General features: G+C 45.5%; 1 protein-coding gene across 1 annotated transcript in view; it reads left to right on the top strand.

Annotated features, from left to right (window-relative positions):
- The first annotated feature begins 725 nt into the window (after window positions 1–725).
- Window positions 726–21527, top strand: part of BRD9 (bromodomain containing 9) — a 36492-nt gene continuing 15690 nt past the window's right edge. The window contains exons 1-9 of the mRNA XM_015417720.1: window positions 726–732; window positions 1475–1695; window positions 6118–6250; window positions 9539–9599; window positions 10837–10981; window positions 11607–11717; window positions 14057–14169; window positions 18717–18849; window positions 21202–21277. Coding sequence (XP_015273206.1) covers window positions 726–732; window positions 1475–1695; window positions 6118–6250; window positions 9539–9599; window positions 10837–10981; window positions 11607–11717; window positions 14057–14169; window positions 18717–18849; window positions 21202–21277 — 1000 coding nt within the window. The remainder of the gene's footprint in view (window positions 733–1474; window positions 1696–6117; window positions 6251–9538; window positions 9600–10836; window positions 10982–11606; window positions 11718–14056; window positions 14170–18716; window positions 18850–21201; window positions 21278–21527) is intronic.

The raw sequence follows: 21527 nt of genomic DNA, 5'->3' as shown, positions 1-21527 counted from the left end.
GGGCCCCCCCGCAAACCCTTCTGGGCAAGCCGGCCCGCCCCCCGCCCCCCCCCCGCCGGCGGCGGACTTACCAGCGAGTAGAAGGCGGAGGCCTCGCTCCCGTAGGCGACGTAGTTGCCGTAGCCCTGGCTGCCGGCGTAGGGGCTCCCGTAGACGCCCAGGGCGGCGGCCGAGTTGAGCTCGTGGCGGGCCGTGGCCAGCAGCCGGCTCTCGTAGACCGGGCAGTAGACCGGCGCCTGGGCCGAGGCCGCCGCCGCCGCCGCCCCCGAGTCGGCCAGAGTCCGGCCGCTGGTCTCGCAGCAGGTGGTCAGGGAGTTGGTGCTCATCAGGAACTGGGGGGCGAGACGGGACGGCCTCAGGCGGGGAGCCGCGGGAGCCGGGCTCGAATCCCCCCCCCTAACCGACCCTGCAGGGCTGTTGTGAAAGGGAAGAGAGGAGAAGGGCGCCGGCCGCTTCGGGCCCCCGCTGGGGAGAGCCGCGAAGCCTAAACGGAGTCTGCCCGTCCGGCGACGACGAGGAGGAGGAGGAGGAGGAGGGATGCGCGCTCCCGCGTGGGCTCCTCCCCCCCTTCGCCCACGAGCGCGCGCGCCGCCCCTGAGGCGACCCTTCCTCGGCGCCGCTTTCTGCTCGGTGCCGCCGTTATTTATCATTGATTTATTTATTAAATTCAGCTTGCAAGCAGTGTTCCCTCTAAACAGGAAAAGGTGGATTGATTGTTTAGAGGAATGGAAGGTTCTGGGCTTCCCCCTTCCCATTTCGTCGTCCCTGTGTGGTGCTTTCTGTCCCACATCCCTCCTGTGCAAGGAAAGCCAGCGGTCTGCTGTCCTCTCATAAGCCTCGGCCAGTCCCAGCTCTCAGAGCGGCTTGACTCTGTATGTCCCACTCACCTGTAATGTTTTGGATGCGCGCCTCGAAAGAGTTTTGTGTGAAGCAGTTCAGAGCCAAATGTTGGCCCCGTCACAGCTGCATGAAAGGCAGAAATTCAACAGGCTGCAGTTTTGGGGAGCAGCCGTTTTTCGTAGTGGATGAATCTTTGGATCTGGAGCTCCTCTGGAGAAAGATCAGGAATCAAATGTGATGAATTTCACATCCTGCAGATGCAGAGACTGGAGAGGAAAAAAACCTGTCACATTCGTTTTTATTTTTGGATGTCACAGAACTATTAAAGGTTCTGGAGGCCTACCAGGGGAAAGTAGGCATCTTTTAATAGGGGACCCCTCCCCCAGTGTCTAAACTGTTGATGCTTGAGTATGTTTTCAGCCTCTTTTCCATTGCAGTTATTTCAATTACGGTAATTTGTTGAGTTTCCGTAAGTGGGAATGCTGTCCTTCAAGCAACTCAAATTCATATCTTTAGATCTTCTCTGAATAGGATTTCTTTTAACAGTATTAGCAAGCAGTGACTGGGCTAAATAACATGCTGGAGAATGTGGGGATAGAAATCTTTTATTAATATCTTTACTTTATACTTTTAGATTATGTGGATAAACCCCTGGAAAAGCCATTGAAACTGGTACTGAAAGTCGGAGGCAGTGAAGTGACTGAACTTTCAGGATCAGGACATGATTCCAGTTATTACGATGACCGATCGGACCACGAGCGAGAGCGACATAAGGAAAAGAAGAAGAAGAAGAAAAAGAAGTCAGATAAAGAGAAAGAAAAGCATCTTGATGATGAGGAGAGACGGAAAAGAAAGGTAAACAGCTTCATGACCAATTTTGTCAAACTTTCAACAGGGAAGTTGATCATCAACTGCCTTTTGTGTTGAAATTCCAGATTAGCAGAATCTTGACAATCCAGCATAAGGAATGATTGATATAGACCATGCGCTGACATGGATAGCCCAGGCTAGCCCAATCCTGTCAGATTGAGAGGCCCTGTCAAACATTTGGATGGGAGAGCTCCAAGAAAGTCCAGGGTTGCTATGCAGAGGCAGGCAATGGCAAACCACCTCTGGACATCTCTTGCCTTGAAAACCCTGTGGGGTCACCATAAATTGGCTGAGACTTGACAGCTTAACTTTTTGTGGGGAGACATAGTCATTTAAGGCTCCAACCTTCACTGGGAAAGATCTCCTTTCCCATATTGGTTGTGTTGCAAAATAAACTTTTAAAGTTACCTCTTAAAAAGAAACTGTAAGTACAAATCATAAGGCCGTGGTCACACGGTCATTTTGATCGGGTTTCACCGCTGTTCCCTCTCGCATTTAAAACTGCTGCTCAGACGCCTGCATCCGTCTCCCACACTGAAGTGGCCTCACTCGCACGATCCTCCTGGTTCCCTAGTGAGTTTTCCGACGCTGAGAAAAATCAAGTACTTTCCGGGTATTTGTGCTTTGAATCCACGATTTTGCCGATCTGGACAGCCATCTCTTGCATTGATTGCGATTAGGTCATCTGATCTTCCGGTAGTCCCCCCCCCCCGGCTTTCACCATTGTGTGCATATGTGTGCATGTGCACATGTGCAAAGAATTTTTTTAAAGAAAAATGTGCAGCATGGCTATCTGAATGGTGCCTGGAGCATTGTCGTGCAATGCAAGCGGTTGGGTGAGGGATGTGTGATCATCTGAACCCGCTTAAAAATACCCCTGATCAAATCTACATCAGGAACAAATTGCGGTACTCGTGCCGTGTAACCACAGCCTATGTTGCTTGTTCCTGACTCCTTCTGGTAGCAGTGAAAGATTGTGTATTCGAAGCCAAAGGTTTTATGTACGTTGTCATCCAATGAGCTTGGTGGAACTTAATTCCTAGGAAATTAGCATGGGATGGGCCTACTGATGACTTTTGTCCCTAGATACTTTTCAGAACATTAGTGCTAGGTATTTTCTAGTTTCTAATAACCTTCATGTTCTACAGTGTTTTTTTTTACTAAACTAAGAATTCTGTTTTTTGTTTTGCCTAGACATGAATATTTTTCACATCTCCTTTTTTCCATTGTTAACAACATCCTCTTAAGATTTTTTTTTTATAGTACATCTAAATGCTTTTGGTTTAGCACCCACTGGTAGACTTCAATTTGGTCTGTACCACTTCTTGCTGAGTAGAAGAGGGTAAGAGGAGAGCTTCACACGATAGAATGTCCCTTCATACAAACAATTCGGTACATGTAGCCAATGACTTGTCAAGAAGACTAGGTTAGAATTCTTGTCCCTGGTTTATTTTATGTGGCATTTTTTTTTTTTTTTTTGCATAGAGGAGCATGATTGATACATTCCGATGCAGGTTTGCTGCATTGATAAAATTAGGTCTTTCTGCCATCTCCTTCTGTAATTATTTGCCTTTTGAACAGGTGTGGTTATCTAGGAAATGTCTGTATGCCTTGCTTGAGCTATAAATGCCCTTTAATTCTTTGCATTCGGAGTTTATTTTGCCCATGACGACTACATTTCAGCATCACAATTAATTACTGATAATGTACCATGGCTTTATGAAACTCCAGTTTTCTCACAACTTCCCATCAAATTATGGTTTGTTGGTGGTGCTAAACTGGGATTCCGAATCCTACTTTGTACCTTGTATGTCTGTTGCAATTATTATTTATTATAGTTTCATGATATGTCCAACTTCAGAGATCCTCGCTTGCTTAGTAGCAGTGTTCCTCTCAGCCTTCAGGATACAGAGTTGGTTACACACTACAGCTAAAAAAATTAACTGCTCAAAGATAGAGATGTAAAATTTCTGGAAATTTTGAAGCTCGGAAAAAACCCCGGTTTTCCACCCAGAAAAAAACGGAAAGTTTTGGAAAAATTGAAAAAAATGCTACATTAGCTTTTTTTTTGTCTTTCCTAGATTGAAAGTCATTCTGTTACTTTAGGAACATAAAATATGACTATGGACATTTTTACTTGGCATGAAATTATCACAACTAGCATATTAAAAATATAGTGTATCCAAACAATTATTACAAACAGAATACCCATCCACATGCAAAAACAAAGCTTAAACTTTTTTATTTTCTTCTGACAATCGCACCTCCTAAAGGAAGAAATGCATCTTGTTCTTGCATTGGAGAGTTCAGTTTTTAACCTAGGACTTGCTTGTCCTCAGTGCACAGAAATTAGATCAATCTGATACCATATATATATATATATATTAGAAATGATTTGGAAAATATTTGAACACCTTGTCTTAAAATATATTATTCATCATGTTAAAATAAAACATTCCATAATCAATTTTTTTCTTTTCTTTTTTCAATTTTTCGAAAAAAAAACAAAAAGGCTTCAGGAAAAAATGGGGAAAAAACGGGTTTTTTCCGAATTTTCCCGGTTTTTTTCTAGGCCTTCACATCTCTACTCAAAGAGCATTGTGCTGGTGCTTTCTCACGACATGCCCCTCTCGTTTTCTGTCACCTTTCCAAACCTCTCCTGCCTGCTCGTGATACCTCCCCAAGCAGGACAGATTCAGCTTCTCCCAAGGAGAAATTTAAAAGGCAGTTGGACAAAAGCTCTTCACTTAAGCATGTGCCTTTCTTCGGTTTGCCAAGGTACGCAGTAGAAGTTACTAGTCAGAAGTAGTCCACATAGGGCTGCCAAATGCAGCCGGGGGTCGGGGAATCCCCCGTTTCGGAGCCCCGATTCCCGGCGCGCCGGAATCGGGGCCCGGGGGAAACCCCATCCCCGCTTGCGCGTCACCCGGAAGTGACGTCGCACGCTGGGGCACTCTTTGTTTTCCCCTCAAATGGTGTGGCCCCGCCCAGCGTGTGACGTCACTTCCGGTGACGCTCCGGTGGCGCGCGAAGCGCGCGCGCACACACACACGGAAGACTCCCGGATGGAAAGGAGCCTCCCCCGCCGGTGAGTCAAATCTATTTGGCAACCCTAAGTCCACAGCCCAACTGTGTCCATAATGGATGCCATACTTTTCTCCTCATAAAGAAAACTCCCCCTTCAAGCCACTTTTATATCCCATGAAAGAACAACTGATTGGCCCTGGTCACGATCATGGGCTTCTTCTCAAGCTTTATTCATTCTTTTTCCAGAATAAAAAATTGTTAAGGAAATGCAGTGAAGCAACCGTACAGAAGAAGAAAAGGGAAGGTTGCTGATGATCGGCTTTGTCTAGAGCGGCCCCCAGACCTCTGTGGAATCACAGTGTGCCCTGGGCACAGGCAGTGGTCAGGATCCTGCAGGAATGAGGCAGGGTTTACATTTCCAACCAATTGCTCAAACCGAAAGACCCAGCCTGATGGGAACGGCCTTATACTTCCAGGACTTGCGCTCATTGGACCCTTCAGTCAGCTGACCTCAGAAACTACCATTAGATCCTTCTCGAAAGGGTGTGGTTCCTCGACTGGCCAGGTTGGGAAGGGTGTTGTGGTGCAGAAAAGGTTGGGCCTGATGTTCTGGCAAGTATGCAGATCAGATAGCTGGCAGAGCAAGGCCCCCATTTCTGGGTTTGAGCCTCCCTGATGCCCAACAGTTGCCAGACTCCTGGGCAAAGTTACTCTCAACAACACTATCTTTGCAGTGATTTGTTTATTGAGAAATAATCATGTTCCAGGTTAAATCAGTACCACGTCAGAGCTGAGGTTCTGGTGGGAGAATTCAAAGATATAGACAGTTCAAGCAAGGCCCCCCCTTCCATGCATCCAATCACAGATCTTAACTATCCCGCCTAGCATTTGTGCCTACTGCCTCCCTCCCACCTGAGAATATACTGTTTCTTTATCTATAATAGCAAGCTGGCACAGTGTGGTTCAAGGTCGTCCCTAGACCAGGGAGGTATCTTGGAAAGAGTTATGACACCTACGATAGAAAGCAGAGCAGCAGTTGACACACTCAGCCATTCACACACACATGCGTGTGTGCGCGCAGGAATTTCCCCGTTACCATTATGGCAAACTAAAGACAGAGTTTGACAACAGTATGTATGTTTTATAGATTAATCAGGGATAATGTGAACAGCCTTACTAAGGTAAACAAGCCAGAGTTTACGGTGGCATTTCAATAGAGCCACCGGGGGGGGGGGGGTGGATCTGTCCTCCTGAACTTGTCAGATTAACGGAGTCCTTACTCGTTTTAAGGAAGATTTGATGTGAATATGCAGTCTTGTGTGTTTGCCAGTACAAGCTACTATTGACCAGCTTTCATATTTCTGCCTCTCTTGGTATCAGGAAGAGAAGAAAAGAAAAAGAGAGAAGGAACTGTGTGACACAGAGGGTGAGACCGATGATTTTGATCCTGGGAAAAAAGTAGAGGTTGATCCACCTCCTGATCGTCCAGTCCGGGCCTGTAGAACTCAGCCTGGTGAGTAATTAAAAATAGATGTGTTTATAACATAACATCACAATACAAGAACTCGTGGGCACTCAATGAAATTGCTGAGCAGTCAGGTTAGAACAGATAAAAGGAAGGACTTCTTCACCCAAAGAGTGATTATCACATGGAATTCACTGCCACAGGAGGTGGCGACGGCTACAAGCATGGATGGCTTCAAGGGGGAATTGGATAAACATATGGAGCAGAGGTCCATTCGTGGCTATTAGCCACAAGGTATAGATAGGAAGTCTCAGGCTGGGGCAAGTGATGCTCTGTCTTCTTGGTGCTTGGGGGGGGGCAACAGTGGGAGGGCTTCTAGTGTCCTGGCCCCACTGATGGACCTCCTGATGGCACCTGGTATTTTTGACCACTGTGTGACAGAGTGATGGACTGGATGGGCCATTGGCCTTATCCAACATTGGCTTTTCTTATGTTCTTAACATCGATTCGCCCCACAATAGTGTGCTGAGTTCTACCTCACAGGTTGTTTTCAGGATCAAATGAGGGAAGGTAGCATGTATACCACCCTGTACTCCTTGGATGGGTTAAAACAGAAAAATAATGTCTGTGAGAAAATGCTGACATACCATACAGTCAATCCTAAAAGAAATCAACCCTGACTGTTCCCTGGAAGGCCAGATAATGAAACTGAAGCTCAAATACTTTGGCCACCCAATGAGAAGGGAGCACTCCCTGGAGAAGACCCTGATGCTGGGAAAGATTGAAGGTCAAAGAAGACGGGGACGGCGAAGGATGAGATGGTTAGACAGTGTCATAGATGCGACGAACATGAAGTTGAGCAAACTTCAGAGGACGGTGGAAGACCGGAAGGCCTGGCCTGATCAGGTCCATGGGGTCGCGAAGAGTCGGACTCGACTGTGCGACTGAACAACAACAAATAAACTGTTTACATCCTTTATTTTTCTCTGCCCCTTTTGATTCTCAGGGGTACCATTTTTTCACATGGAACACATATTCATCTTTTATCAGTGTTCTCTTTCCATCTTCAGGCGGGCCAATCAAAATATGTTCCTGTGCAAAGAAACAGGATCAGTAATGAATATAGTGAGTTCTCCATTGCATGATGTAGTTCCTTCAGAGTGTTAAGAGTTCTGAGATACATAAACAATAGTTCAAAACACTCTTCAGAAAATACTTAAGCTGGAACCATTTCTGTCTTTTACTTGGTCTTTTTACATCATAAATACTGATCCACCATCCTTTAGCCTTTCTGTAAAGCTTTCCTGAAAACTTCTCTATATTTTTGATACGTGAGGATCTTATATAAGGCATTGGGCAAGATTGCAGTGAATGTGGATAGCAGTCTCCGCCAATAAAGTTCAAAAAGAGATGTGGAGGAGCAAGTCACCTTCAGCGTAACTCTGCTATATCCAGGATGCAAGCTGCCTTATGATCTCTGTGCTCCTATTGCCTTGAGTCTTGGCTACATAAGCTTGGTACAGTTACTCATCTGTTCATACTGGCATCTGCCATGTTGCACAGCTATCTCCGCTAGGGGATATCGCCAACCGAATGCCCAGTATTTTGGAGATTTGAGTGGCAATATCCAATACCACTGTTGACTCCCCAACATGATTCACGATTCCATTATTACCCCTCCCGATAATGTGAGAATAGGACATCCTGTCAGTGGCGCATCTACCCTTTAAGTGGTCGTTATTTTCAAGGGAAAGGCCAGGTTTACCCCAATGAAAATAACGGCCCTTTAAAGTTATTTATTCGAATGATAAAAGGGTTGGAACACTTTCCCTATGAGGAAAGGTTAAGGCGCTTAGGGCTCTTTAGCTTGGAGAACAACGACTGAGGGGTGACATGATTGAGGTTTATAAGATTATGCATGGGAAAGAGCAGGACAAGAAAGAGGTACTTTTCTCCCTTTCTCACAATACAAGAACTCGTGGGCACTCCATGAAATTGCTGAGCAGTCGGGTTAGAACGGATAAAAGGAAGTCCTTCTTCACCCAAAGAGTGATTAAGACATGGAATTCACTGCCACAGGAGGTGGTGGCGGCTACAAGCATGGAAGGCTTCAAAAGGGAATTAGATAAGCATATGGAGCAGAGGTCCATCAGTGGCTATTAGCCACAAGGTATAGATAGGGGCTCTGGGGCAAGTGATCTTGGTTGCTTGGGGGGGTCAACAGTGGGAGGGCTTCTAATGTTCTGGCCCCACTGGTGGACCTCCTGATGGCACTGGTATTTCTGGCCACTGTGTCATACAGATGGGCCTTTGGCCTGATCCAACATTGGCATCTCTTATGTTCTTGTTAAAGTTAAAACTAACTGCGGGGTGGGTGTGCTCTAAACAACGGTTGGTAGACCTAGCGTTCCTTTGGAGGGCAGGTCTGCCCCCATAGGAAAATGTCTGTAACTGGCACTGGACTTACCTATTTATTTATTCATTTTTATTTTATTTGTTTTTTGGGGAGTGAGAGCCTGTGCCAAAGTAGATTTTCGGGCTATTTCTGACCCTGCTGAGGGTTCTGGGGCTATGTTCCAGGCCAGCACCTTTAAGGCTGAGCCCGCCCAGTATGTGCATGGGGGGCTCCTCTGAGTCCTCCGGAGGCTTGGTGTACCACCCATAGACATTAAAGACCCTGTGGACTAAAGGGCTGTTTATTTCGTATGGGCGATCGAATTGGCTTCCAGAGCTCAGAGGTCCGATCAACCCATTTCTTTTCAGCATTCTATGGCTGATTGGTGGCCCATGGGACCTTTAAATGGTAAGTTTCAGAGTTTCAATGGCCTTTTAAAATTTAAAGGGACCATGTGTTGCCGATCAGTCGGGGGCCTTTCTCCCCCTCATTTTAATTCTGCATAGGAAAGTCAGAAAGGGCATGATTATAATTTTAATTAAATACCAGGAGTACCATTCCAGTATTTCTGGAAGAACTTTCTAATGTGATAACAATACTCCGGATATTTAATGATGCGCGTGCCCTTCCCAATAAACAAAACGATAATCTTGCTAGTGTACACCGCTCCTCTCCACATCTCTTTGAAACAACTTGTGACACAGATTTGATCAGCGTTCAGCTCTTCTGGCAACACCCACACTCGAGACTCGGGGGACTGCTGTCGATCCTCTGTCCTGGCAGTCATAAATGGAATGTACATGCTGATTTGCAGAGCCACAAACATTTGCATGCATCTCCAGAGTAGCACATCATACAGGTATGATGAACCTGTGTTAGGCAGAAGTTCAAAAGAGCTGTCAAAGAATTAATTGTCTGTTTTTCCTTGTGTTGGATTGTAGCAGAAAACGAGAGCACGCCTATCCAGCAGTTATTGGAACATTTTCTTCGCCAGTTACAAAGGTGAGGCTGTTGACTGCCGAGGTGAATTTTCAGAGCTAGGTGTGTGATCTCGTGTGGCTTTAATGTTTAGGAAAATTGTGTTTTAGGTTGATTCATGATTTTGTTCTCTGACACAGTCTGAATGTAGACGTTATGGTAGCAAAACTGTCTCTTAAATACACCTCTGCTCTGCTCATGTATAAAATGGGTGAGGAGCTCTATTTTTTTAAAGAACAAAACAGATGTGAGGGTCCAAATGACAGAGAAGTGCCTGGGAGAACAGGCCGTGGGGGGTTGGGGGAAGTGCCCTCATTGGCAGACCCTTTTGCTCTTCAAATTGGATTTAACCTTCCCTCCGCCACCCCCGCTTTTCCATGGTTGGGGCAGGTAAAGGTAAAGGTTCCCTTGTTCGAAAGTCGGTCGAGTCCGACTCTAGGGTTGCGGTGCTCATCTCCATTTCAAAGCCGAAGAGCTGGCGCTGTCCGAAGACGTTTCCATGGTCATGTGGCCGGCATGACTAAACACCAAAGCACATGGAATGCTGTTACCTTCCCACCAAAGTGGTACCTATTTATCTACTTGCAATTTCTTGCTTTCGAACTGCTAGGTTGGCAGCAGCTGGAACTAGAGACGGGAGCTCACTCCGTCATGCGGCAACTCGAGTCTTGAACTGCTGAACTACTGACCTTCCACAGCCTGCAGTTCAGCGTCTTAACCACTTGAGCCACCGCAGCTCCGTTGGGGCAGACCTGCATTCAAAAGACAGGTTTGCTGATATGTGCAGTTTCTGACTTAGATCCAGTAGAAGCTGTGATTTGCTGTTTCCAAACATTCATTTTGACTTTGAGGTGGATGAAGTAATGCAATTATTTAGATTAATGCCTTTCCAAAACTGGGCAGATATTTTGTGTGCTCACATGTGAACTCTTGGAGTTTGTTCCTGTTTGAGATATTCACGAGGCACCTGATTGGGCAGAAGTATTGCTTTGAAATTTCACAGGCATAGGATCAAGCCATCTACGTTGATTTCGGATGTCGATTGTAGGTGACTTTTCAGACAGGACTTACTGCGTGTTTTTAATACACAAGAATTTGTCTCTCCAAAAGTGGAACTCAGGAATACTTCTCTTTCTCTGAAACATGCTTGATGTTCTATAGTTGACATGAAATGGCTTTTGAGGAAAAAAGCCTGTAATATTATTCCCGAGCATAGTATTAAACATTTAATTCCTGTGTTTCTGTTTCTTTATTTTTTTAGGAAAGATCCTCATGGGTTTTTTGCTTTCCCAGTCACAGATGCCATTGCTCCTGGCTATTCCATGATAATAAAGCATCCCATGGACTTTGGCACTATGAAAGATAAAATTGCAAACAATGAATACAAGTCAGTAACGGAATTCAAGGTGAATGAATAGCAATGTGGTACACTTTCAGTAATGATAATTCTTATGTTCAGTAACACAGAAATAAATGACTTTACATAAGATCCTGTAAATAGTTCTGCCTGTTCGTGCATGCTTCTTTTGCAAATTAGCGGATAGCATATTTTCAAACTTAGGGGCCACTCTAACATTATATTACAGGAAGGGGTTCAACATCATATGAATATCTGTAAAATTGCAAGTGCACATCAGATGTGTTTTTAAAGCTGTCTGTCTCTCCTGTGCCCTTGTGCCAAGAAGTGGCTTTGCCCTGGAGACTCTTATATGGACTGCTCCTCCATACAAAAGAATTTCTTCCACATAGAATAAGGGTGTGGAATGCTATTTTTTGTGAGGATATTTTCCCACCTGCAGTCTTGTCCAGGCACAGATTTACCACTTTGTCAGCTGTTGTGTAACAACCAGGCCTAAAACCTGGCCAAAAAGAAATGAACTAAGCAGATCACAGGTCATCTGGGGCTTAACTGGTCTTTCTTCATCAGCCTGACTTCCCATTCTTCCCAAATTTAGTGACATTGTGGTGACTGAGCATCTCCAGATACAGTTAGCATCTGAAACCATGGCAATGCTGCATTGTGTCTTCCAGGCAGACTTTAAACTGATGTGTGACAACGCAATGACGTACAACAGACCGGATACCGTGTACTACAAACTGGCCAAGAAGATCCTCCACACGGGCTTCAAGATGATGAGCAAAGTAAGACAGCTAAAAGAGCACGCAAGCACGAGACCAATCATACACGTTAAAAAAACTGTTGTAGTGAGCAAAGCATTACTTCATCCATCCGTCTTTAGTGCCCTTTATGGCAGCGATATTCAGGGTTGCGTATACTCGGCTCTACCAAAGCAAAAAAAATCCAAGTTCCGCACCAGGAAAAACAGAACTCTACTGCGTTTATATATTAAGCACCCTTGCAAGAGTTCTGTTATTTTTGCATAGTATATTCTGCTTCTGCTGGTTATAAGAAGGATCCATGAACTGTGGAGCACTGAAGCCCACTCCCCGCTGTAGCAGTCACCCCCCCCCCCACTGCCCGACTTCAGGAGTTCCCCAGGTGTGGACCAGTGTTCCCTCTAAGCTGAGTTAGTGTGAGCTAGCTCACAGTTTTTTAGCCTCCAGCTCACGGATTTTTATCTTAGCTCAGGAAGGATGGCTCCAGAGCAATCTAATTTATGCAGTACCCAAATCATTTCTTCACAATTTTAATGCCAGTAGCTCACGAATTAGAATTTTTGCTCACAAGACTCCACAGCTTAGAGGGAACATTGGACCTACTAGCAAGCATATTTTTACAACCAGCTGCACATTTATTAAATGAAAGCCAACATTCCCAACAAGCTGATTTCTGGGCACCCACAGAATGGTGGCGTATGCCGAGCTGTGACTGTACTGAAAGGCTGGCTGGGATTTCCATGATAAATCATTCCTCTTTCGGAGCAAATAAACCCTACTATGAACTTGCAATGTTCCCTCTAAGCCGAGTTAGTGTGAGCTGGCTCACAGTTTTTTAGCCTCCTCTCACACATTTTTGTCTTAGTTCAAGAAGGATGGCTCCAGAGCAATCTAATTTATGCAGTAGCCAAATCTCCTGCTCACAACTTTAATGCCAGTCGCTCACAAAGTAGAATTTTTGCTAACAGGACTCCACAGCTTAGAGGGAACATTGCTATGAAGTACTGTTTCTGGTTGGGAAAACGTGCTTCCAATCAAGAAATATTATTTTTAAACTTGTTGAAAGGAGTTTTGTGACTAAATTTTCTAAATAAGTAAACCAATCGCTTTGGAATGCCAACACTTCTTTTCTTTTCATTACCTTCCTGTAAACAAGGCAATGCATGGGACTAGTTTTCCTCCCCCATATACTGCATTGATTTACAGAATGTAATCTGCCTCGGGTCTCATTGAGAAAGGTGGACTACAAATAAAGTAAATACATGAACGCATCAAGCTCCTACTGCATCAGACCCTCAGTCCTTCTAGGTCAGCCACGTCAACTCAAGACTGGCAGCAGCTCTCCAGGGTCTCAGGCAGAGGTCTATCCCATCCATCACCTCCTACCTGATCCTTAACTGGAGATGCTGGGGATTGAACCTGGGACCTTCTGCATGCCAAGATGCTCTGCCACTGAACCATAGCCCCCTCCCCTACATGAAGCTGCCTTGTCTTGCATCAGACCCTTAGTCCATCAATGTCAGTATTGTCTACTCAGACCGGCAGCTGCTCTCCAAGGTCTCAGGCAGAGGTCATTCACCTCACCTACCTGGTCTCTTTAACTGGAGATTCCGGGGATTGAACCTGGGACCTTTTGCATGCCAAGCAGATGCTCTGCCACTGAACCACAACCTCTCCCTAGTAGCTGATCATTTTGAGGGCAGTTATTTATGTATTAAACGTAGACACTGATTATCTGCCTCAATCTTTCAAACAAAGATTAGTGCACAGTCATGAGAATGAGCTATTACAGGGCATCCCGTTCTACCAGATGCTCTGCCGCTGATCCACAGTCCCTCCCGCTGTGACCTGTTCAGATGTTTTATGATTTATCTCATACTGCCCAAGAGCCCCACTAGCCTCCCATCCCTCTGAACAGCACACAAGCCCCCTCTTTTCTTCCACTCCTCCCAAACATATAAAGAAAGGTGCCGAAGAGAAGAATGGAAAGCATACAGGACCTATTTTTAAAACACTATGAAAATATAAAAACATGTTTGAGAAGGTCGATTTGTTGTGTGAGCGACTGCTTGTAGCCTTCCTTGCGGCCAGTCACACCTGCAGGTAGGTGGCTCTCTCGGCACGTGTCATTTCCTTTCTAGGTCTCGCACTGCCATGACCGACTTCATGTTGCATCCCCATCGCAGCAGTAGCTTTTAGGTGCCACGCCATGGCCACCCCCATCCCATCCCATCGTCATAGCACCTTGGCTATGAGGGAAAGGTGTAAAGTCCCTGCTGCTCTGTCCTTTCTAATTCTAGGAACGGCTGTTAGCTTTGAAGCGCAGCATGTCGTTTATGCAGGACATGGATTTTTCTCAGCAGGCAGCGCTCTTGGGCGATGAAGACACGGCTGTCGAGGAGCCTGTGCCCGAAGTGGTTCCCGTGAATGTAGAGACCACCAAGAAATCCAAAAAGCCAAGTAAAGAAGTGATTAGGTAAAAAAAACCAGAAGCACATGTCTGGGGGGCTTTTGCGCTCTGCTCGATGGCGCCTCTTTCCCCTCATTGGTTTGAGAATGAGATTTGCAGACTTCGTGGTTCCCCCTTTTTTTTTTGGCATATCCTTGTGGGGTAAGGAGTCCCCGCGTCTCTGCTGCGGGACTCCAGAGCATTGACAAAGACCCTGGGGGTCTCTTTGAGGGTGCACAGTCTCTTCACATGAAGCGTTGACCTGTTCATCTTCATTGTTCTCCTGCCTGCACTCCAAGCTCCCCTTGGAGCGTATCAAGTGCTCGGTTGTGGCTGCGTAGTGTAGGGGAAGACTGGCGCAGGTGAGCCAGTTGATCTTCTAAGCTCCTAACCCCTGATCCCAGCTGGGTTCGAGTCCAGTAGCTCCCTAGAGACCAACAAATATTTTGGGGTGTGAGCTTTTGGTCAGTGCGTCCTTTGTCAGAGACTGATGAAGTGACTGTTGACTCTCAGAAGCTCATACCCCAAAAAAATCTTGTTGGCCTCTAAAGAGACAGAGCATCACTTGCCCCAGAGCCCCTAGCTATACCTTGTGGCTAATAGCCACTGATGGACCTCTGCTCCATATGCTTATCTAATTCCCTTTTGAAGCCGTCCATGCTTGTAGCACCCACCACTTCCTGTGGCAGTGAATTCCATGTGTTAATCACTCTTTGGGTGAAGAAGTACTTCCTTTTATCCGTTCTAACCCGACCGCTCTGCAGTTTCATGGAGTGCCCACGAGTTCTTGTATTGTGAGAAAGGGAGAAAAGTACCTCTTTCTTTACCTGCTCTTTCCCATGCATAATCTTATAAACCTCGATCATGTCACCCCTCAGTCGTCTTTTCTCCAAGCTAAAGAGCCCTAAGTGCTTTAACCTTTCCTCATAGGGAAAGTGTTCCAACCCTTTTATCTTTTGAGTTGCCCTTTTCTGCACTTTTTCCAAAGCTATAATATCCTTTTTAAGGTGTGGTGCCCAGAACTGCACACAGTATTCCAAATGAGGTCTCACCATTGATTTATATAGGGGCATTATGATATTGGCTGATCTGTTTTCAATACCCTTCCTAATAATCCCCAGCATAGCATTGGCCTTTTTTATTGCAGTCACACACTGTCTCGACATTTTCAGTGAGTTATCTACTACAACTCCAAGATCTCTTTCTTGTTCAGTCTCTGCCAGTTCAGACCCCATCAATGTGTATTTTATATTTAGGATTTTTTTTTTAAGGATTTTTGGCTCCAATGAAACTTGAATCCAGCTGTTCAGACCGACATGGCTCCCCTCTGAAACTACCCTAATCCTAAATCTCTGAGGAACCTCAGGATGCTCCCAAAACACAGTTTCAAAACCAACAAATGTTTTATTTTTCGCCGGCTTTTTTTAGCACTTTTAAGGGTAATTCTTTTGTTGCTTTCTTGCTGTTAATGAATAGACAGTTAATACAGAAGCCAGTACTTTTGTTCATTTTATTTTTCTTGCTTCAAAAAACTAGCAGTTTGCATGGCTGCATTCAGAACAGTTTGGGAAGCCATCCTGTTCTAGAGTAGTATTTGGCCTTTGGGTTCTTCCAACTCTGACTCAGAGCACATCTGCATGTTTGAGAAACCTCATTTCCCCCCCCATTGTAGTTGCACGTTTTCCAAGATGCTTAATTTGCAGGTTGGTGTGTGTGTGTGCATTCTTTGTATTGTCTTTCAAATAACTGTTCAGCCGCTTGGTCGGTTGTCGGCTAGTCTTTAGACAGACAGCTTCCAAACTGTGATGCTATTTGACAATCCGGTGTTTTGCTGCTGTGGGGTTCATCTGCTGTTCTGAGCAGAACTGGCCACGTCAGTGTGAAATTGGCTCTTGTGTGTTCTAAAATGCTTTCCAGAAGGGAAGTTGCTTATACTGGGCTTGGGGGGGTGTGTGTCCTGTTTTACAGATTTGATTTTTTTTAACCATCAGTCAAATAGCTTCATATTTTGATTCCTTTTTTTTGTAAGAATACAGTGAAAGTTACCCTTTTAATGGGATTTTCTAAGCATCTAAGGACAGTTGCCTGGTGGCTGACTATCTTGCCATTCAGAAGAAGCAAAGTAATTTGGGAATGCTTTAAGGAGAAACAGGAATCACAGAAAAGAAATGGACACAAGGCATCCCACCCTGTGCAAGTTATGACGCACTTGGGTGGGGCTAGGCTACAGTTGGATGGCGAGGGGCCGTGGCTCAATGGTAGAGCATCTCCTTGGCATGCAGAAGGTCCCAGGTTCAGTCCCTGGCATCTCTGGTTAAAAGGACCAGGTAGTTGGAGATGTGAAAGATCTCTCCTTGAGACTCTGGAGATCTGCTGCCAGTCTGAATAGACGATACTGACTTTGATGGACCAAGGGTCTGATTCAGTATAAGGCAGCTTCATGTGTTGACACTTGTAGCCTGTCAGACAGGGTAGTAACTCTCAGACGCAATAAGTCCTTTAATTGGCTTTATTGTAGAAAGTCGGCAAAGTTGCAAACAAGTCAAACGCTTTGACAGAACTGACAAATAGTTCAAAGTTGGAAACTACAAGACCTTTGGTCCAGTGCTCATACATATGTCAGCATTACATAGTAACTAGGCAGGTTAATACAGTTCCAATTAGATCAGTGAGAATGTTTGTCAGTTGTTACTCTCCTGAGGGCATGGGAAATAAGAATAGCGAAAGTCTCCCATAGCCTTCGCGGGGGAGGTACCACTTCACAGTGTTCCAAAAGCGCAGCTATCAACATTCACACAGGCCTGCCTCAATCTCTCCTTCTCAGGAATGTCAGAGGAGGATCCTTGTTGACAGATTGAGACTCAGCTAGCAGGTGCTACATGGGGCTTTGGGGCAGAAGGCATAAGCGGCTATGATAACATTCAGCAGAGCAAAGCTATGTACATCAGAGACTCAGGCATGCTTGTGTAGTCGCCCACTGACCAGGCAAGGGTCCGATTCTGTGAATTTTTAAAACACGGTCGGGCAAAGGGTCCTAGTTGTGCAGCTTTCACGTTCTGTGACGGAATGTTCCAAGGAACCGTCAGTGATGAATGACTTGCAGTGGAATCCTATGCAGAGTTACTCCAGTCTAGGAACAGTTGAACCCACAGGATTGCAGTCTTAGTTTTCTCTCCCAAGCACTTCTGGGTCTTCTCTGAAGCAGGCAGAAGCCAATTCCCCCCTTGAGCAAGGTCAATTGATATAAATCAAGACCAATTTAAACTGCTCATTTCCCATTATGCCGTTCTTTTTAACTAAACGTGCTGGTTTGCAGCTAAATAGTGCTACATGACTCTGCACTGTTAAGGCTTAAAACGTGAGGCTTCTTGACCTAGGGATACAGTCCTCACTTTGGGTGCAAAAGATCTTGGGTTCAAATCCCAGACAAGCGCTTCTTGCCTGGCTGGGCAAGCCTGTTCCAGAGAGAGTAGGAATAACCAGGAGATCTCTTTTTCGAGCCTCTTTGTACATGATCAGAGGTGCTGCTGTTGGACACAGAATGGTGGGCCAGATAGACCATGGTCTTATCCAGCTGAGAAAGTCTGGCATTCTCCTTAAATGCAAACAATTTTTTGTGTGCGCGCGCTGAATAGTAAAATACATGCCATCCATATTTGCAATCTTAAGCGACATGTATATCGAGGCCCCTTATAGCAAACCAGAAATGCTGGTTGATCCTGGAGAATAGTTGCATCTATTTATTTCTTAAACATATATATTACAGGAATGGTTGCAACAAAAGTACAAGGCGGTTTATGGAATAAAACCAGCTAAGTCAGCCAGCAGACACTCTGTAGAAATGCCCACAGTTAATGAAAGCTCAAAAAAAGGGAAAAAATAAATCAAAATAAATCATCCATGTAAAATCAAACTAAGAAATTATCAGCAGAATAAAGTACTTAATGACAAAATAGTATTCATCACTAGTTAAAGAGTGGTAGATGAATATTATATGCAGCAATAAAATTATTCAACAGTAAAGGTAAAGGTTCCCTCAACGGTAAAGGTAAAGGTTCCCTTGCTCGAAAGCCAGTCGAGTCCGACTCTAGGGTTGCGGTCCTCATCTCTGTTTCAAAGCCGAAGAGCCAGCGCTGTCCGAAGACGTTTCCGTGGTCATGTGGCCGGCATGACTAAACACCAAGGTGCACGGAACGCTGTTACCTTCCCACCGAAGGGGTACCTATTTATCTACTTGCAATTTCTTGCTTTCGAACTGCTAGGTTGGCAGGAGCTGGAACTAGAGACGGGAGCTCACTCCGTCTTGCAGCACCCGGATCTCGAACTGCCGAACTACTGACCTTCCACAGCCTGCAATTCATCGTCTTGACCACTTGAGCCACCGCAGCTAACCAATTAAACAAACCTCAGTATTTAACAAACGCTTTGGCTAAAAAAAAGAAAGAGCCCTGCCCACCTCACCTATGTAGACAGGAGCCAGCCCTCACTCAAATCTCTTGCCTTGCTGTTATTGGGGGGGCGGGGGGGGGAGCTCTGCCTCCCTATTTACTTGTACGACTGGCTCTTTGTTACAGTTGTATATTTGAACCGGAGGGGAATGCCTGCAGCTTGACAGACAGCACAGCGGAAGAGCACGTCCTGGCTTTGGTGGAACACGCAGCAGACGAGGCTCGGGACAGGATCAGCCGATGTCTTCCAAACAGCAAGGTCTGGCCCCTTGATCCCCACTGCCGTCCTATGGAGGTTTCAGTTATTTATTTACAAAGATTATATCACGCCTTTCCGCCCTTACAAGGGCTGCCGAGGCGGCTAACAATTTTCAACATACCAGATAAAAATTACATTATAAAACCATTAAAACCAACCTCCTCAATAGACATAATGAAAAGAATTTTTAAAACAGTTAAAAACAGAGTTAAAATGCATACAAAACATAAAAACGTTGGAAAGACCGAGAGTCCAGTAGCTCCTTAAAGACTAGCTTTCCTGAGTTGCTGCTCGCTTCTTCAGATACGGAAAGCTCCTCCCCTGCCACACGTTGTGTTAGTCTTCCAGGTGCTCCTGGACTCTTGCTCTTTTCTACTGCTACAGACAGACTAACATGGTGACCCATCTGGGGAAAAAAGCATTGGTTAGGAAGGAAGGAGACTGCACAACTTCCCGTCCTTATTTTAAACCTGAACATTAGACCGCCAGTATCCCCTAAGTAGAGCTCCGACTGTATAGGTTCCGGCGTTTTTGAAATTTTTTAGCAACCTGGAGGCCTCCATTTTGATTTTAAGATTTCCATGGATCTCCAAGCCCTCCCCTCCTCCCTCCCTGGCACTCATTGTGCCCCTTCTCAAAGCAGCAAGGGCAGGCTTTCCCGTGGAGGCCTCTGTCCGCGTCCTCAGAACAATTCTGCAACGAGTCCTGCACCAGCTACCCTTTAACAGCAAGTTTAACAAAACTGTTTTTGCTGTCTGTGTGTGGCCAACGAGGTCAGGTCTCAGAGGGTCGCTGACACCGTAGGTTCACCGCTCAAAAGACCCTGCCCCAAGTCAGGCCCGTAGCTAACGTGGGGCCCGGCCCCCCTGCTCTTTTTGCGGGCCCCTCCCTGATTTTCAGCTCCCCCTCCGGCCCCCTCACCCCGTGATCGATCTGAGCCGGCATCTCCCTGTTTGAGCTCATCTGCAATGAGCTGAGTCTCTTTAGGACCTAGCAGCAACCGGTGATTGACCGAGTCACACACGCATTGGTCGGATTGCAGCGGTTCGCCCCCCCTGTTGGATTTTCTGTGCCAGGCTTCGGAAAAGATCGTCGGCTCAGGGAAGGAGGGAGGGAGGAAGCTTGATCCCCGCTCTCCTTTTTTAAAAAAAAAACAGGGCAGCTTTCCTAGACCTTTTAGTGTCTATTAACATTGGGATTCTGGCTCACCTCAGAGGAAGGCTCCAGTGGGGGCTGTGTGGGTGCACGCCAGGCAGACCCCCCTTGCCCTGGAGCCTTTGATGCAATTAGCTGGTGGGCCCCCCCAAGGCCCCCTCCCCCCAAAATCCCTAGCTACGGGGCTGCCCCAAGTTCTAAGCAGCCTCGCCTCTTTGTGCCAGAGACATTAACCCTCTTGGTTAATGACGTCTAGCCAGAGGCCGCTGGAACAGGCATGATGCAGCCTGGAAGTTGCTCAGAGAACTAGGAAAGGGTTCATTGTCACCCAATAGCTGAATTGCTGGTATTTGGTTGAATACTCTCATTGACACTTACAGTCTGTTGACACAGAGATAGAGGTGCCGCCCTATAGTGAAATCCTTTGTGTTGGAAAATGGAGTGGGGAAAGCTCAATTTTATACCAAAGGAATGATGGTGATTGCGTTGGGGCTGCGGCTCCTTGGTGCCACGCCATGCCAAGTAGAGTTTCTAGGGCTGAGATACAAGGGCTTAAAAACATGACCTGACGTGTTTCGGCCTGCATCGGCCTTCCTCAGAGGTCAAACAATTGAGTAGCAGGATGGCTATATAAATGTAATACAATCATGTAGATGCAATCAGAATGGATACAAAATATAAATTCAATATGGACCAGAAAACAAGTTGTTCCAGAATAAAACCACCAGGCACACAATAAATATGCCAATGAGATCTTTAAAAGTGCAATCCCTTGCCCAGTGGTTCTAGAGTATAGACTTTTGGTCTAAGAATTGCCTTCTTTGATTGTGTTGCCACAGTGTTCTCAAGTAAAAAGCCCGTGTGTATTGCCATATTATTTATATATTTGATGTGAATGGGCCCTTATATATGTTTTTAAATTTGTGATTAATAAATACATGTATCTTTTTCTATATATTTTCTACATTTAGTATTTAATATTGGCCCTCTTTTTCACATTTTACTAACCTTTGTTAGGTTCTGAATTTTAGTGTTAAGGTTCAGTTTTTTGCCTTTTCTGTCCCTGCTTGACTTCTGTAACCCTCACCATGAGACCAAAATGTGAGGGTTAGATCTTTTAAAACTTGGGTGTTTGTTCACTTATCAGCCGACATAAAAATAATGTATATTTTTGTTTACATGTGTGTTCAAGTGCAGATTGGCTACTTGAAAAAGAATGGGGATGGTTCTTTGGTCTTCAGCGTAGTCAATCCATCAGATCCAGAAGTGGAAGGTAATTGTTCTGACATTCTCAATATATATATATTTTTAAATAACCATGGTGATAGAAAGTGCTGTCAAGTCACAGCCAATTTATGGGGACCCTGTAGGGCAGGGGTGTCAAACATGCGGCCCACAGTCCGGATCAAGCCCTCAGAGAGCTCCAATCAGACCCACAAGGCCCTGGATGTTTCCTGCTTCCATTTGCTTTACCAGTCTCTCTCAATCGCACAGGAGAGATAGATAGGCAAGCCTCTCCTGTG

This window comes from Gekko japonicus, unplaced genomic scaffold (assembly GCF_001447785.1).
Source record: "Gekko japonicus isolate JY-2015 unplaced genomic scaffold, Gekko_japonicus_V1.1 scaffold97, whole genome shotgun sequence".
Classification (NCBI taxonomy): Eukaryota; Metazoa; Chordata; class Lepidosauria; order Squamata; family Gekkonidae; genus Gekko; species Gekko japonicus.
This window is presented reverse-complemented; position numbering and strand designations above follow the sequence as displayed.